This window comes from Chroicocephalus ridibundus, chromosome 8 (assembly GCF_963924245.1).
Source record: "Chroicocephalus ridibundus chromosome 8, bChrRid1.1, whole genome shotgun sequence".
Classification (NCBI taxonomy): Eukaryota; Metazoa; Chordata; class Aves; order Charadriiformes; family Laridae; genus Chroicocephalus; species Chroicocephalus ridibundus.
In genome coordinates, this window is record NC_086291.1 from 39154827 (window position 1) to 39169644 (window position 14818).

Below are 14818 nucleotides of genomic sequence, written 5' to 3' on the forward strand. Positions count from 1 at the left end.
CCCAGTAGACCAGGTTTTTCAAAGCAAGTCCCATGGTCTAAGAAGCCAAACCCCTGGCTATGGCAGCAGTCCTGTAGCCATTTATTGATTTGCCAGATTCGCCTGGCCCTATCAACCCCCTTCCCTCTGACCAGGAAGGCTGATGAAAAAAAACAACTGTCTGTGTGCCAGAGGCCCCGACCACTGCTCCCAGGGCTCTATAATCTTTCTTGATAGTCTTCAGGTTGCTCCTGGCTGCATCACTGGTGCCCATGTGAAACAGCAGCAGTGGCTAATAGTCAGAGGACTGCACAAGGTTTGGTAGTCCCTCGGTGATGTCCCTGATACGAGTCCCGGGTAAGCAGCACTCTTCCCTAGAGAGCGCATCAGGCAGGCAAATGGGTGCCTCCGTACCTCTCAGAAGAGAGTCGCCTACTACTATTTTTGACTACTCCAGAAGTTTGCAGTATTTCTGGACCCAGGACAGATGTTATAATGAATAAGGAGAAACCCTGGAATGAAACTTGGTCAAAACAGACTTGTTGCATCAAATAGCAAATTTGCTGTATTTAAAGCAGACTTAATATACTAAATCACGTTTCCAAAATTAATTATCCTATAACAAGTAATTTAGTCACTAAGATACAGTAACCTAACTGAGGAAAGAAAATGGAAACAGAAGAGAGAAAAGTAGAGAACGAAGGAAGAGGAGCAAAATAACGCAGATACTTACAGGTTTATAGACACATCCCCTCCGAAAAAACAACTAATGGCAGCAATAATCCATACAGAGTTACAAAAAAAGAAAAAAAAAAAGAGACATAATATCAAAGTAAAATAGCATGAGATATGATGGGGGGAAGTGTTAAAAGAAAGATCAGAAACTGCAGCAGATCACCTTTGACCTTTCAAATTAAAGGAAAGTAAAATAGAGTGCAGTTCTAAAAGCCAGATCTGTGCAGGAAGAGTGACAACAGTCAGTTCTTTGCAAGGGGGCTAAATAGCAAAGTACTACTCTGAACCTAAATAAATTAAGTAGAAAAACACCTAGAAACATTCTCCTCGTTTAACACCGCTCCTAAACTATATGAAATTAGATAAAGTGATCACATTGTCTTACTCAAAAGATGTAGAGGATTAGAAGTCTCATTAAGTTCCTGCAGATTTTACAAAAATAAATGCCTTGGTAGAATAAACAGACTTTGTTAAGCTCCCCCTGTAAGAATGGCACAGTGCAAATCATCACCTTAAGAGGCACTAACAAACTCAGGTCAGAGCTTAAGCAGAAAACCAATCTTTAGGTAATAGGCTTCATTTCTTTCAGTATGCATGGAATCATACATTTACCTAAGACACAAATAATTCTGGATTCATGTTCAAGTGAAAGAAGTTAAAGCATGCATTCCTGTATTCATAGCATATAGGCATTTGGTGATACTGCAAGAGGAGTATTCTTGGTATTCTGGGCTGGGGGGGAGGATTAAGCTCCATTCCAACTCACAAACAGATTGCTTCTGCTGAAGCTAGTAGAAAGTGTCCCCTCTTAACAGCGTATGTAAAGTTGAAACACACCCTCCCTTACTTGCAATAGGCACGGTGATTATATAAAGCAGATTTTTTTTTTTTCACATCCTTTGTTTAGTTGCATTCCCTGGTAATTACTGTGTCTCCTACACTTTTAAGTTGCATCCAGTTTGCCATACCCATGAAAAGCCAATTGAGTACAATTTCCACAATACTGCCGAGTACACGTGCATGAGAATTATGTCATTTCTACATGTGATGCAGTAACTGCCATTGGAGTTGCTCTACTTACCCCAGACTCAATTTGGTTAAATTTGATCCCTCCACAGTGAAAAGTCTGAACATATGGGAAGGGAAGGAATTGTGAATGATTTCCTCACCTTTTTTGCAAAATAATAATGTGGCACCTCTATGCCCAGAAGAACCTGGTAGGATGAAGGTAATGGAAAGCTGTCGTGAAGCAAAAGGCCGTGCTCTTCAGTATTGAAAAATGAGATAATCCAATCATCTGTCTGGAAAACAAAGCAAAGCATTGTTTTGCTTTTATGCCGCAATATCCTGCTTTCATTTTGCTTTTATTTTCCATATTCACTTGGCAGAACCTTCTCTTGAAAATAATATGACTTATACATTGACACACACACAGCTGCTGAAGAGGGCAGAGCTGCATGGTTTGCTCCTGTAGCAAGTAGCCAACGACTCCATGTACATTCCTACTGCAAAGGGATCTCCACCTCTGCCTTCCAGGAATCAACTTCCCTGACCATAAAGAGAGAAGTGCTTGGCCACAGGCTGCTACTCTAGAAGCCTCTCTGACAGGTCTGACTCAGGTCAAAGAAATACTCCCAACTGCTTTCAACAGTTTTTCTTTTTAAACACTGTATTATTTCTATTATAATTTCAGCAGCTCACGGACCGCTTTGAGTTCCCAGGGATATACCAGCCATTTAAAAATAGTTTCTGTAACAGCTTAAATATTGACCCGACGCAAGTCAAAATGAAGCATTTACTTCCAACAGAAGTTAATCAGACGACTAATTTTTTTAAAAGGATAAGCACACAGTTAGAAGTTCTGTTGAATAAAGGCCAAGAAGTAAGTTGCATTCCTTTTATATCTTTTTTTTTTTTTTTCAATTTTATGTAGAAGCCAAACATTTTTACTTGTTTATGTTAGGAATATTAGGTTTGAAGTGTTCTTCTCTTTGCTAGAACACCCTACCAAGGTCTTTTGAGACACTAACTCCATTCCTCCTTTCTACTTTGATCTTCCCGTGATTTTTCTAAAGTCATTTCAACCACCAAAAGAAACAAAAAGCTTTCTATCTCCAATTGGAAGAGGTTTAACTAAAATCATGCGCAAATCAGAAAACTTTAAATCAACATTTTAAGTCAATGGAATATTTATGAAGGACAGGCAGTTCTGTACAGACTGGTAAGGATCGCTACAAGCACATTAGCAGGGGAAGTGGGGAGAATTGTTGGTCTGATGAAAGAAATCTTTGATTAGATCATTTCTGATCAATAAAAGTGAAATCTTTTTTCTAACGTAAAAAAGACAATTTGTCTTTTTTGTAATGTAAAAGACAATTTGGGAAGTATCATAAAGATGTACAATGTCCGTCCAGCAAAGCAGAAGATGGCAAGAACTGGGCGGGAAGAGTGTACTTCCCTGTTCACCTTAACGGCAGGGTTAAAATTAATTCTTGCTGCTACAAGCAGACTCAAGATATAAAATCTGCATTATTTTCTTAAAAATGAGAATAACTATCAAACGTCTAGATTATCAATTCACCCATTAATGTCACCTGAGAAACTGTAGTCCAGATACAAGGTTTGCATTATAATCATCCTCAAAATTCTAGCGCAGATGAAGAAATCATCTCTTTTTCTTTGTCACTGTATGCAAGCTAGGGCTAAAATAGAAAGGTAATGTACAGAGATTGCCTGAAGCCACAGACACCAAAGACATAGCTTCACTACTCATTCTTGTACAAGATCATGTGTACTACCTACTCCCACATCCTTAATGAAGGACCAATGATTCATTACTCGGACAGGGAGAACTCTATGTCAAGGAGGGTAAAACAAACAAACAAAAAGGCCATACTGTGCTCTCAGTTTGGTTTTTCTTCTGGTCTGGAGACTGCAGGCATGTTTCAAGAATTGCCTCACATACAAAAAGTCTTGGTTCGCTCTGGTCCCAGAAATGGCAAGCAGGGATGTGACTGTGCAACTCTGGATACTCTACAACAGACCTACCAAAAGACAAGAAAAAAATAAACGTAGAAAGGGAGACAAAATAATTCCAGCCCATTCGGTGCATGAATCTAAATAAAGGACTAACCAAGGGATAATTTTCAACTGATGGTCAGTTGTCTTAATACCAGCCCCTCTTCCTACCTCCTCACACTTTATACACGGCAATGCCGCTTTTAGTTAGTTCTGTATACATTAACTGTGACTAAAGGACATAAAGTGTTTCAGTAGGAAAAAAAAAGCTGGTCCTGCCACAAATACAAATAGGCATCCAAAATCCGCCTCCACTGAGATTACACGTCCTGTAGAGATACTTGAACATCCTTCAAATGATCTACCTTAGCAACTGCTACCGGTGTAGGTGCTGTAACACGGGGACTACCTCAGCTCCGTCTTCTTGTGGGTTTGACAACCTGCCCCAAGGTGCTTGTTGCCAGCACTGCTAGAAGTACGCTTGAGTACACTGATGTGCATTTAGATAAGCAGTAACGAGAGAGTTTTAGTACGTATACCTCAAGTTCAAATCCAGCTAAGCACTGGTCATAAGAGATCGCAACTACTGACAATTGTAATTAAACAAACAGATGGGGGAAAAAAATAAGAAATTAGTTTATATTCCCAGGCAACAGATCTCTCTTGACTGAGAGCTCAGCAGAGATCTGGGCATGAGTGATGCTTTAAACTGCTGAAGTTCTCAGGGATGAGGGAAACTCTGGAGTTGCAGCTGAACCTGACCTGCAGCTGGGGGGCTTCAGTCTCTCGATATGCCCCAGTTCATTCCCTTTCCTTGTGCTTGAACTTTGTACTGTGTATGAAAAATTCTGAGGCACTGAAATGGCACATTAAGCACAAGGACAACCCCCACAGCGTTGGGAAAGCCACTCTCTGGCAGCAGTTTAAATAAGAAACATCTTACTGCCTCCTTCGGGCATTGAAACACTACTTCAGTGCCAGCCATGTTAAGACTCTAGACATACAGAATCAAACTATTTTAGCAATGGCTTAGGATTCTTCTTCTATACACAGAATATAAATAGGTGTCAATTTAAAAAAAAAAAAGAAAGCAAAGATATCATTAAAATATTTTTCTCATTTGCTGTCATCACTGAAGGGTGGACTTTGTGGGAAGGACTGGAGTAGGGCTGGAAGGCAAATTAAGGGAGAGATTCAAAGGGATGCAAAAATACTCAATGTCCTATCCATGCCACTGAATTCAAAATAAGTTACTTGCAAACTGAAAAACAGCATTTGTGTAAAATAATTGGAAGTGTTTATACTATGCGTCAGAAGAAGAGAGAGAGAGAGAGAGAGAGAAGGGGAAGAAGTGTAGATTATTATTATTATTTTCTGGTGAGTTTACTCATTCCAATTCCAAGATACTCTAAAATGAAGCACAGATAAATGGGTTATTCACTCCGACACCAACTAACATTTAAATACCAGTGAAATGGTATTACTAGTTTGCGGTGGCCTCTGTTGGGCTACACAAGATACTACACTTGAAAACAAACTTCCTCACTACTCATTATCACACTGTTTGCTTAACTGACCAAGACATAAGGCCTCAAATTTCCACTGGACTTAGTTTTCGATGAGCTGGGTAGTTTCTTCTGTGTTTCAGCGATAAGAAGAGTAAATCCTTTTTTGCTTGTAATATCTCTAGCAGATAGTTGCTAAAAAGAGCAAACCACCTTCTATTCTAATGCTGATTTTTCTTAAGCAAAAATAGTCAGAAAAATTATTGTAAAACCAGATGGGAATGTGTACCCTAATGTTCCACCGTACTTCCACGAGAATTCCTAGTTCACTGCATCCTGCTGCCTTGCTACTAGGATTTCTAATGTATTTGCCACAGAACAGCTTGTAGGAAAACAAAGCTGACAGTTCTAAATAGACATTTCACGAGTGTTTATCCATACAAAAACCATCCTGTATTGGACATTAAAATTAACCTTTTTTCCTAGGATTCCTTCAGAACATCCTCTTTTCAGTTCCTACCCTTTAAACTCTTCACGGAAGGGCAGCTTTCCATGATTATTCTTTATTTTAAGATCAGAATCCTGATTCCGGTCATATAATATACCTCTATGCATACTCCCCCCAACACCTAACCATCCTCGTCTCAGAGGAACCCTTCCTTCACCACCTATAACTTCTACATCTCCACTGCTTCAACATCCATAACTGGCAAGAAGTTCCTTAGCTCAGCTGCCATGCTGTCTGAAGGGCCGTGTCCTTCTGCTTATTTTGAGCTTGTTCTCCGATACCTTCGTTTGACACTCCCTAGTTCACATATTGGAAGAGACAGGGATGCAGGCTGATTGACATACAATGCACTGGTTTTAATTAATACTTTAGAAATGAAATAATTAAATTTGTACAAGCTCCTACACAAAGACAGAGGAATGCCAGTATCAAGGTGTTGCTTGTCTTCATAGGGCAGGTTCCTATCTTAAATCCGCAAGTAATACTCCTCGAAATAAAAGCTTCTTACTTTTCAATGCCTTGTCCAGAAGAAAGCTTCTCTCTCCCACTTCCCTGTTCAGCCTTGAAATCAAAGAGCGTAACTTTGTCCATTTCAACATCATAGAAACAGATCTTGGAATCAATGTTCCCATCTGCCTACAAGAAGGGAAAACAAAAGTTGGCTGAAGCATGCAGTCAAAAAGAAAAAGAAAAAAAAAAAAGGTAAAGTTCAGATGGTATGTTTATTATCTCCTCTCATTCACCCTCTCAGCTTTATTCACCAGTAATCACACAAGAACATTCTTTGGAAGAAATACCAGAAAAATTCTTGCTCTTTTTCTCTTCTAGCAACTTAGCCTTCAATTTCTTTGAAATGCTTCAAAGTAGGTTTTGTAACTGAAATACTGCTTCTTTTTCCAGGCTGTTCTTCTCACCAAATGCACCAAACCTTAACATACCTTAATTTTGGTGTTTAGTTACATTCTCGGCCATGACATTTCAAGACCCGATACACTGCACAGAACATGTCGGTTTATTTCCGAGAAGCGAATCTTGTGTCTTCAGTAATCTTCCTGAACTGCACCAGTCTATTCACTGATGGTGCGAGCGAAGAGCTTTGCCTCACCTTGCTAATGAGGATGCTGACTTTATCGCCATTAGCATTGCACTTGACAGACGCAATGCCTCCAAGGCCAGGAAACAGCTCAGAGAAATTCTTGCTATTGCAGTGCACTTTTGCCTCTCTGTGGAAAGGAATAAACTTGAAATCATACAGTGGCAAGCAACTGGCAACACGCAACAGCCAAAACATTTTTCAAATTACGGGTACGACTTTTAAAAAACAAACTATTTCTGCCTTATGACACCACTGCCCCAGACTCCAGCTTCCTCTCCAGAGAATTGCTGCAACCTGCCTTTCTTTCAGGAAGAAGTTAATGGGAGACTCTTCCCTCAATGAATCAGCAAGAACAAACTTACTATACTCCAAGAGGATTCCCAGAGCAGGGCTATACAGCAAGAACATCCTCCCAGAATTTTGAATTTAGAGGTCTGTTTTTCCTACCTAAGTAAGTTGAACACTACCCTGAACGTTGAATATAGCCATCACATAAAAGTTCTGCGTATGGAAGACACACCATGGAGCAGAAGTAAAGAAATGCCATTGCGGGGGTGGTATTTGTATCATCTTATAGTCACTTTCCCTCCATACCTAAGTTCCAAAAGACTGTATCATTCACATACCTAGCACACCCCAACCCCTGCTTTTTTTTTTTTATTATCTCAAAAGAATCTTACCACTGGTACAGATACAAACCCAGCAATCATTCAGCAACAAAGAGGACAAATCTCATTAATCAAAAGAATGCAACAGAAAGAAGTGACAGTAATCTAGACCCATACGATCCCATGAAAAAAAATCTTTGATTCTGTAAAAGTAACATTCTTGGCTTACCTGTTTAGGCCTCTCATTTATTCAAAGCGAACTATGCTTGCCTTGAAAATCAGAGCACGCTATACTGTCATAATTTGAGAAGGGTTATTTTCATTACTAGCCACAAAAATTCAACATCCATGCAGAAGTTAAGCTACTTTTTCTCCGCTATCAAACATCATAATCCAATATTTGTGACAGGTATAACCTGCCCAAATCCAATAACCTTCAAATTGTGTCCCATGCAGACTTGGTGCCATCTCAACACAGGTAACGAATTTCCAAGTGGGTAACTAACTAGACTTTAGCGTTCCTCTGGTGCCAGTACGGAAGGAAGAACAGAATCTGTTTCACTCGAGGTTCTTCAGGTTTTCAAAACTAAATTTATCATTAGCAGATAAATTTTTGAACTGAAAATCTCAGGCACATATCTTTTTCATGCCATCCCATATCAACATGGGAACACACGGAAAAGTCTGAACAAAGTCAAGTAAACTTCTCTCTTAAACTAAACAGGAGGAAGAACAGAGAGTCCACAATTCTAGGTTCACTGAATCAAGTCTATGCGGAGATAAGAGACCTAGCATTTTTTTTTTTGTTCTTTATTTCCAGTCTTTTGAGATTAAGGTCTTCGTCAAGTTATCAGCAAGAACATGTGATATCTGTGTCTTGATCCTCCATAAATTCTCCACCCATGTTCAAATACACACAAATATCCCTCACAATGTCCTCTATTAAAAATTATTGTCGTTATTGTTACTTATCCCATGATTTGTCTAATAATTTTGTGTCACTTCCCTTGCTTTAGATGCAGGCCGTCAGTTCACGTCGGCTGCATCTATTGTCTTAAGATTCATCAGATCAAAACCAATTAAAGATTCCTCCCTCCTCACAAAAATACATGCTCAACTACAAAAAGATATTTCTAAAAGGCTTATTAATACCTGCGAGAGAGATCAAAGATTTTAAAGTGAGCCAAATCAGTTCCCACAGCCAGGAAATTTCCGCAGACGTCCAAGAGGCACGGATTCCCCTCTGCTTCAGAGAACACCAGCAGCTGTTTAACTGTGCCCTGAGAAGAAATGTGTAACACCAGGTTTGTGTGTTCAGAGTCCAACTAGAAGGGACTTACGTTGTCACCAAATTAAGTAACTAACTGCTGAACTTCTGTGTTAGACAAATCCCTACCAGCAAAATGAGAGAAACTACACACACACGGTCTCTACAAATGCAGTCTGTGTTTCAGATTGAAAACTGGATGTACAGCCTCCAAAACACCCAAAATTTAGAGGCATTCTTCTGCAACAGTTTCCCCTTCAATAATACAACTTCTTCCAACCAAGAGGGATACAGAAATACAGGTCCCTGAAGGTCTTTTAATGTACAACTGCAAAAATAAATATATGAATTAAATCAGTCCTTATTGTGATAAACCCCACCCATTCTTCAATACAATATTTATTTAAGTAAAATCATGTGTCCGAGAACTCTGATAATTAGATTTCTCTTTTTGCTTCTCACAGACAGCAGAGGCTGCAAAGGTTAAGCAAAAGATTTTGCAGGAACACACAGAATGTGCAGGGGGTATTTTTCATTATCTTATAAGAATATTCAATATGTTCATTTTCCTGTCAGTAATATACATATACATATTCAACCTGCATGCAATTTTGATCCTCTGAAAGTCTGGCCCGTAAAAAATTCTGTTTGCTTTTACAAATACTTATTAGTTACAGTGCAGTAGCATTTAAAACAGACTTTTTAAAGAACACAAAATGTCAAAGATCTTTCTGCTGAAATACTCGAAATATTTTTTCTATGACAAAGGTAGAGTTAACAGATTTACAGAACGTGCACTTAACTTTTAAGCTGTACCACCAATCTTTGAAGACAATAAGACATATTCATCTCTTCACGGTTTCATCAGCCCTTACCTGCCAAGTGCGGACCTGGACCCGATACGGCTCAACTGCGTACAGATTTTCTCCATGCACCGCCAGAACTGGAGAGTCACAAAGAAAAGAGCCTGGAACAATCACAATAAAGCCATAGTTACAACAAGCAGGTTCTTTCGAAAGGAAAAAAAGGAATTTTGACTTAAAGCATTTGATTTCCACTATCTTGCACCAAATCTATCTTTTAATCCGTCCGTCTCCTCTGATTCTCAAACTCCTTGGTGTTGCAGCCTTCTTCCATTCTATCACTACAACCAAAAAGCTGAGACTCCTACTGAAAATAGGTGTTTCGTACCCTCTGACCATGAAAACAAGCGGAAGAGGAAGGGGAAAGAGTTGAAGGTCACAACATCAACAGACAAGGGGAGAGCAACTGACATCATTTACCTGGACCTGAGCAAAGTCTTTGACGCTGTCCCGCATGACATCCTGGTCTCCAAGCTGATAAAATATGGCTTTGATGGACTGACAATTCAGTGGATAAAGAACTGGCTTGACGGCCGCACCCAGAGAGTGGCTGTCAATGGGTCCATGTCCAAGTGGAGACCAGTGACAAGTGGAGTCCCTCAGGGATCAGTATTGGGACCGGTCTTGTTTAACACCTTCGTCAGTGACATGGACAGTGGCATTGAGTGAACCCTCAGCAAGTTTGCCGATGACACCAAGGTGTGTGGGGCGGCTGACATGCTGGAGGGAAGGGATGCCATCCAGAGGGACCTTGACAGGGTGGAGAGGTGGGCCCATGCCAACCTCATGAAGTTCAACAAGACCAAGCGCAAGGCCCTCCTTCTGGGTCGGGGCAATCCCAAGCACCAATATAGGCTGGGCTGCGACTGGCTTGAGAGCAGCCCTGAAGAAAAGGACTTGGGGGTGCTGGTGGACGAGAGGCTCAACATGAGCCGTCAGTGTGCACTAGCAGCCCAGAAAGCCAATCGTATCCCGGACTGCATCAGGAGAAGCGTGGCCAGCAGGTCGAGAGAGGTGATTCTCCCCCTCTACTCCACTCTCGTGAGACCCCACCTGGAGTACTGAGTCCAGTTCTGGAGCCCCTACTACAAGAGAGATATGGACGTGCTGGAACGTGTCCAGAGAAAGGCCACGAGGATGATCAGAGGGCTGGAGCACCTCTCCTATGAGGACAGACTGAGAGAGTTGGGGTTGTTCAGTTTGGAGAAAAGAAGGCTCCGAGGAGACCTTATAGTGGCCTATGAGTATCTTAAGGGGGCCTACAAGAAAGCTGGGGAGGGACTTTTTAGGATGTCAGGTAACGGTAGGACTAGAGGAAATGGATCAAAACTAGAGATGGGTCGATTCAGACTGGACATTAGGAAGAAGTTCTTCACCATGAGGGTGGTGAGACACTGGAACAGGTTGCCCAGAGAGGTGGTGGAAGCCCCATCCCTAGAAGTTTTTAAAGCCAGGCTGGACGGGGCTCTGAGCAACCTGATCTAGTGGGAGATGTCCCTGCCCATGGCAGGGGGGTTGGAACTAGATGATCTTTAAGGTCCCTGCCAACCCTGACAATTCTATGATTCGGGGAGTGAAAGAAAGAGAGTAGTGCAATGCGAGGTTCTGCTAAGAGAATTCTCTCCTTCCTTCACTGAACTACAATTGACGAGTAATGAAGGAATCTCTGCCAGAAAAGACGAGTGGCTCAAATAATTTCATGAGCGTTGTAGACTGTTGGGACCTTGGTGGTAATAACACGCTGATTCAGCACGGGTAAGTTATGAAATAAATGAGTAAATATAGACAAGATAAGCCACTTCTCAGAAAACACTTGACAGTTCTTAAAAGACAAAGCCTAACCTTTCAAGATTTTGGATAGGATTGATGGAATTCTGCATAACCTGTTTCTCAAGGCAGAAATATTTAGGAAGAATTCATCATAGAAAAAAATTGACTTGACTTAGCTGTATATACAGCAATTTATGGAAAAGATTTTGCTGACAGCTGGGACTAAAACCCACTCCTTCCCAGTTCCTATGTGAGTGCTATGTAGCGCTGATTACACTCTCTCCCAAGCAAAATAGAAAAACCTTCAATAGCCATCATTGTGACCTATCTGTGGAAGGCAACAGAAGCTATGGCTAGAAAAGTAGGAAAAAAAATTCTGTTCTTGATCAACTGTTGGAATAATTTACTTAAAAGATAAAAAGAAGCAGCTTTATCCTCATACCACATTTTGGACAAGGCCCTGGATATGCTAGCTCTGAGGATACCTTTCAAGTCTAGGTGTGACAGTCAGGCACACACCTAAGCTGTGGGAAAGAGCAACAAGATGCTTGGTTTCATCAAGGTCAGTCACACACCTGGATGCCTTAGGAACTCTATGAATGAAGCACATTTAATCTTCAGGTACTTCCAGGATTGGTTGTAGCTGAACAGAGGTTAAAACGGTATATATTTTAATCTTATGCCTACAGAGGCACATCACCTTTGGTTTTACCTCTGTTGCCACACTGCTACTCATACAGGAATACCAACATATTTGAGGCTAACCCACGCATTGTATCCCAGAATATTCAGTGAATAAAGCACAGATGTAGGAGCTGGCGTTTAAGTTCTGGGTTTTTTGATGATTTTTATACCCTAATCTTTCTGTTCTGCAAAATGAGAATATGAGGTCTGAATGTGAAATGCTGAATGAACTTCGGCATTTCATGGCATCACGTCTAACTAGTATTAATAATGTTTTTCACTTTGCACTTATGATTACGGTCCATCAGCTATCATGAATGAAGAGAACATATAGCTTTGGAGGAAGAGAACCACTGCAACTCTCATCAGTGTTCTAAGTCCTACCTGCATTCCTGAAGGTATCTCCTGAGCACTCAAAGACAGTAACTTGCTTCCCGTTCCAGAATACTACAGCATCCTAAATCAATCAAAAAAGCAAAAGAATATATTCATTCAATTTCTTTTGGAATCATATAGGAATTCATGCGCTAACACAGCAAGACCTTCCACACAATAGCCACCATCCACTAGTTCCTCTGTATATTGGGTTGGAAGGCTTTTGGTAACCCAAAAGTTCTCTAGGCAGCATCTAGAGAATTACTGTGCTACCTGAAAACTCCACCACAGCATCATTGCTACCATCACAACAGTACTTCCATTACACATTAAACTGAATATCGAAGAAGGGTTATATTAAAGACGTAGAAAGTTTGGTCTCCATACACCTAACTAGGCAAACGATCAAGCAAATAAATTAAAAAAAAAAAACCAATTAACCTTAGTAGTGAAGACTCCATTAACATTCATATCAACACAAAGGCTGTGTGTGGTTCCTGTGCTGAAGGTGGTCACATTAAAGAGGTTGGGAGACACCTGTACAACAGCCACTTGCTGATGAAAATGAGACAACATGGCCTGCTCACTGAGGATCATCACAGAGCTGATGTTGTTCACTGCCAGCAGGTTTTTTCGGGAGCCCCACTGCACACAATGAGAAGAGAGGGAAAACAAAAAAGCACAACCCACAATTTCATTTAAAACAGTCACAGCAATGTCCAAAGACAGATGACAAGGGGTAGGATAGAATAATCATTTTTGTACATATATTAAGTCCGACTATCTAAATACAACTATAGTCAACGACTAGGAATTATTACAGCTTAAAACTACTAGGCTTGCTACCCAGCTACTCACACTCCCTTAGTCTAAGTAGAACAACTGGTTTTTAAATTAAAGCCGCTTTTCTTTCCTAAGATATTATTGCACCACCTTACATTTACAACTTCAAGAGAACACTGCATATTTAGAGGGCTTAACGCTGTGATCCGTAAGAGCAAGTTGCATGCATAGTTCCTTTTTTGATTACCATATTCTTTTCTGCCGTTTTGATAGACCCTTCAGTTAACGTGGTTTTCAAATTCCCTAACTAAATCACACGCATAAATAAAGGGGTCCAAGAGTACACTTCTGCCCTTCTCCTCGAAGAATCTCCATGTTCCAGCCAACTTCTTTTCAATGGGTTCTAGGAAGGCTATCTTCCCCTCCTTTTAAGATTGAAAAAGAGCAATTCTACAACTGAAAATACCTTACAAAATTCAATGGGAGAAAGATAGGATCTGCTTCCAAGATGGCTTGGAAAGACACAGTTTTTAACATGCAGCTGATGAATTCTGTTATTCAAGAGAAAATAACGTCCCCATTTTCATTCTTTCTTTCTATATTCACAGTTAAACAAGCATGTCCATCCAGCATTATTTATGTTTATGCCTACTGAAGGATGATTATTTCCAGAAAGCATTGTGGTAACCAGTTGACTACATGTGAACTCTCCTCACGTGCCACGTCAGCCAGAAGTGGTCCTACATGTGGGGGTGCAGGGCGCTCCTCCTGCGCTACAACACACCAGTAAGAATGCTCCAGGATGAGCAGAGCCCACAGTTCACTGCACGGCTTCAGCACAGGAGCTTTTCCAGGGCTGGGCCAGGAAGAAGGCAGAGGCCTTTGGCGGTGTTTTTTTGTGGGCTTTTTTTTTTTTTTTTTAAATCTACCAGAGACCATTCGTATAGACACACAGAATCACAGAGTGGTTTGGGTTGGAAGGGACCTTAAAGATCATCGAGTTCCACCCCCTGCCCTGGGCAGGGACACCTCTCACTAGACCAGGTTTCTCCAAGCCCTGTCCAACCTGGCCTTGAACACCTCCAGGTGTGGCCCAGAAGCAACAGCTTCTCTGGGCAACCTGTTCCCAGACATATACTCTCATAGGCTAGATAAATTATAAAGTTTCTTGGAGCTGCAGAAAATCCCTTTGAAGTCCAAGAACTTCTCTGTGCTTGCACAACTGATAAGCTCCATAAGCTCTAGGGATATGCCAAGTCTCTAAGGTCTCTGCTTCCCTCAAAGTTATTTGACGTTTCATATGAATTTCCTGACATACTGATATTTCTGTGGCTGTACCTTTCCAATAACACTGATTTCAACAGTTGTGTTGGAAATAGTTTCATTTTATTCAAGAGCACGATCTAAGTACTAAAGCTATTTTACTTGGTTTTGGGGGGGAGGTTCTTTTTAACGGCATTTAAGTTACAATTAATTAGATCCCACGCTGCACAACAGACAAGCTATAGTGCATTTCCCAACCACCTCTCTTTTGAAGCCACCATATCAAGTTGAAAAAAGATGAAGTTGGCACAGAGTCAAATGAAGTTATTGCTGCACTGTGACCTCACCATGGTATATGGCCTTC

General features: G+C 40.8%; 1 protein-coding gene across 5 annotated transcripts in view; it reads right to left on the minus strand.

Moving 5' to 3' along the window:
- IFT140 (intraflagellar transport 140) overlaps window positions 1-14818 on the minus strand; it is a 93193-nt gene that overhangs the window by 56202 nt on the left and 22173 nt on the right. For all 5 annotated transcript variants that reach the window (XM_063343525.1, XM_063343527.1, XM_063343524.1 and 2 more), the window contains exons 11-18: window positions 12850-13053; window positions 12418-12490; window positions 9592-9683; window positions 8602-8729; window positions 6851-6968; window positions 6254-6381; window positions 3611-3758; window positions 1884-2015 (exon numbers count right to left, since the gene is read on the minus strand). In XM_063343525.1, the coding sequence (XP_063199595.1) occupies window positions 1884-2015; window positions 3611-3758; window positions 6254-6381; window positions 6851-6968; window positions 8602-8729; window positions 9592-9683; window positions 12418-12490; window positions 12850-13053 (1023 nt within the window). The remainder of the gene's footprint in view (window positions 1-1883; window positions 2016-3610; window positions 3759-6253; window positions 6382-6850; window positions 6969-8601; window positions 8730-9591; window positions 9684-12417; window positions 12491-12849; window positions 13054-14818) is intronic.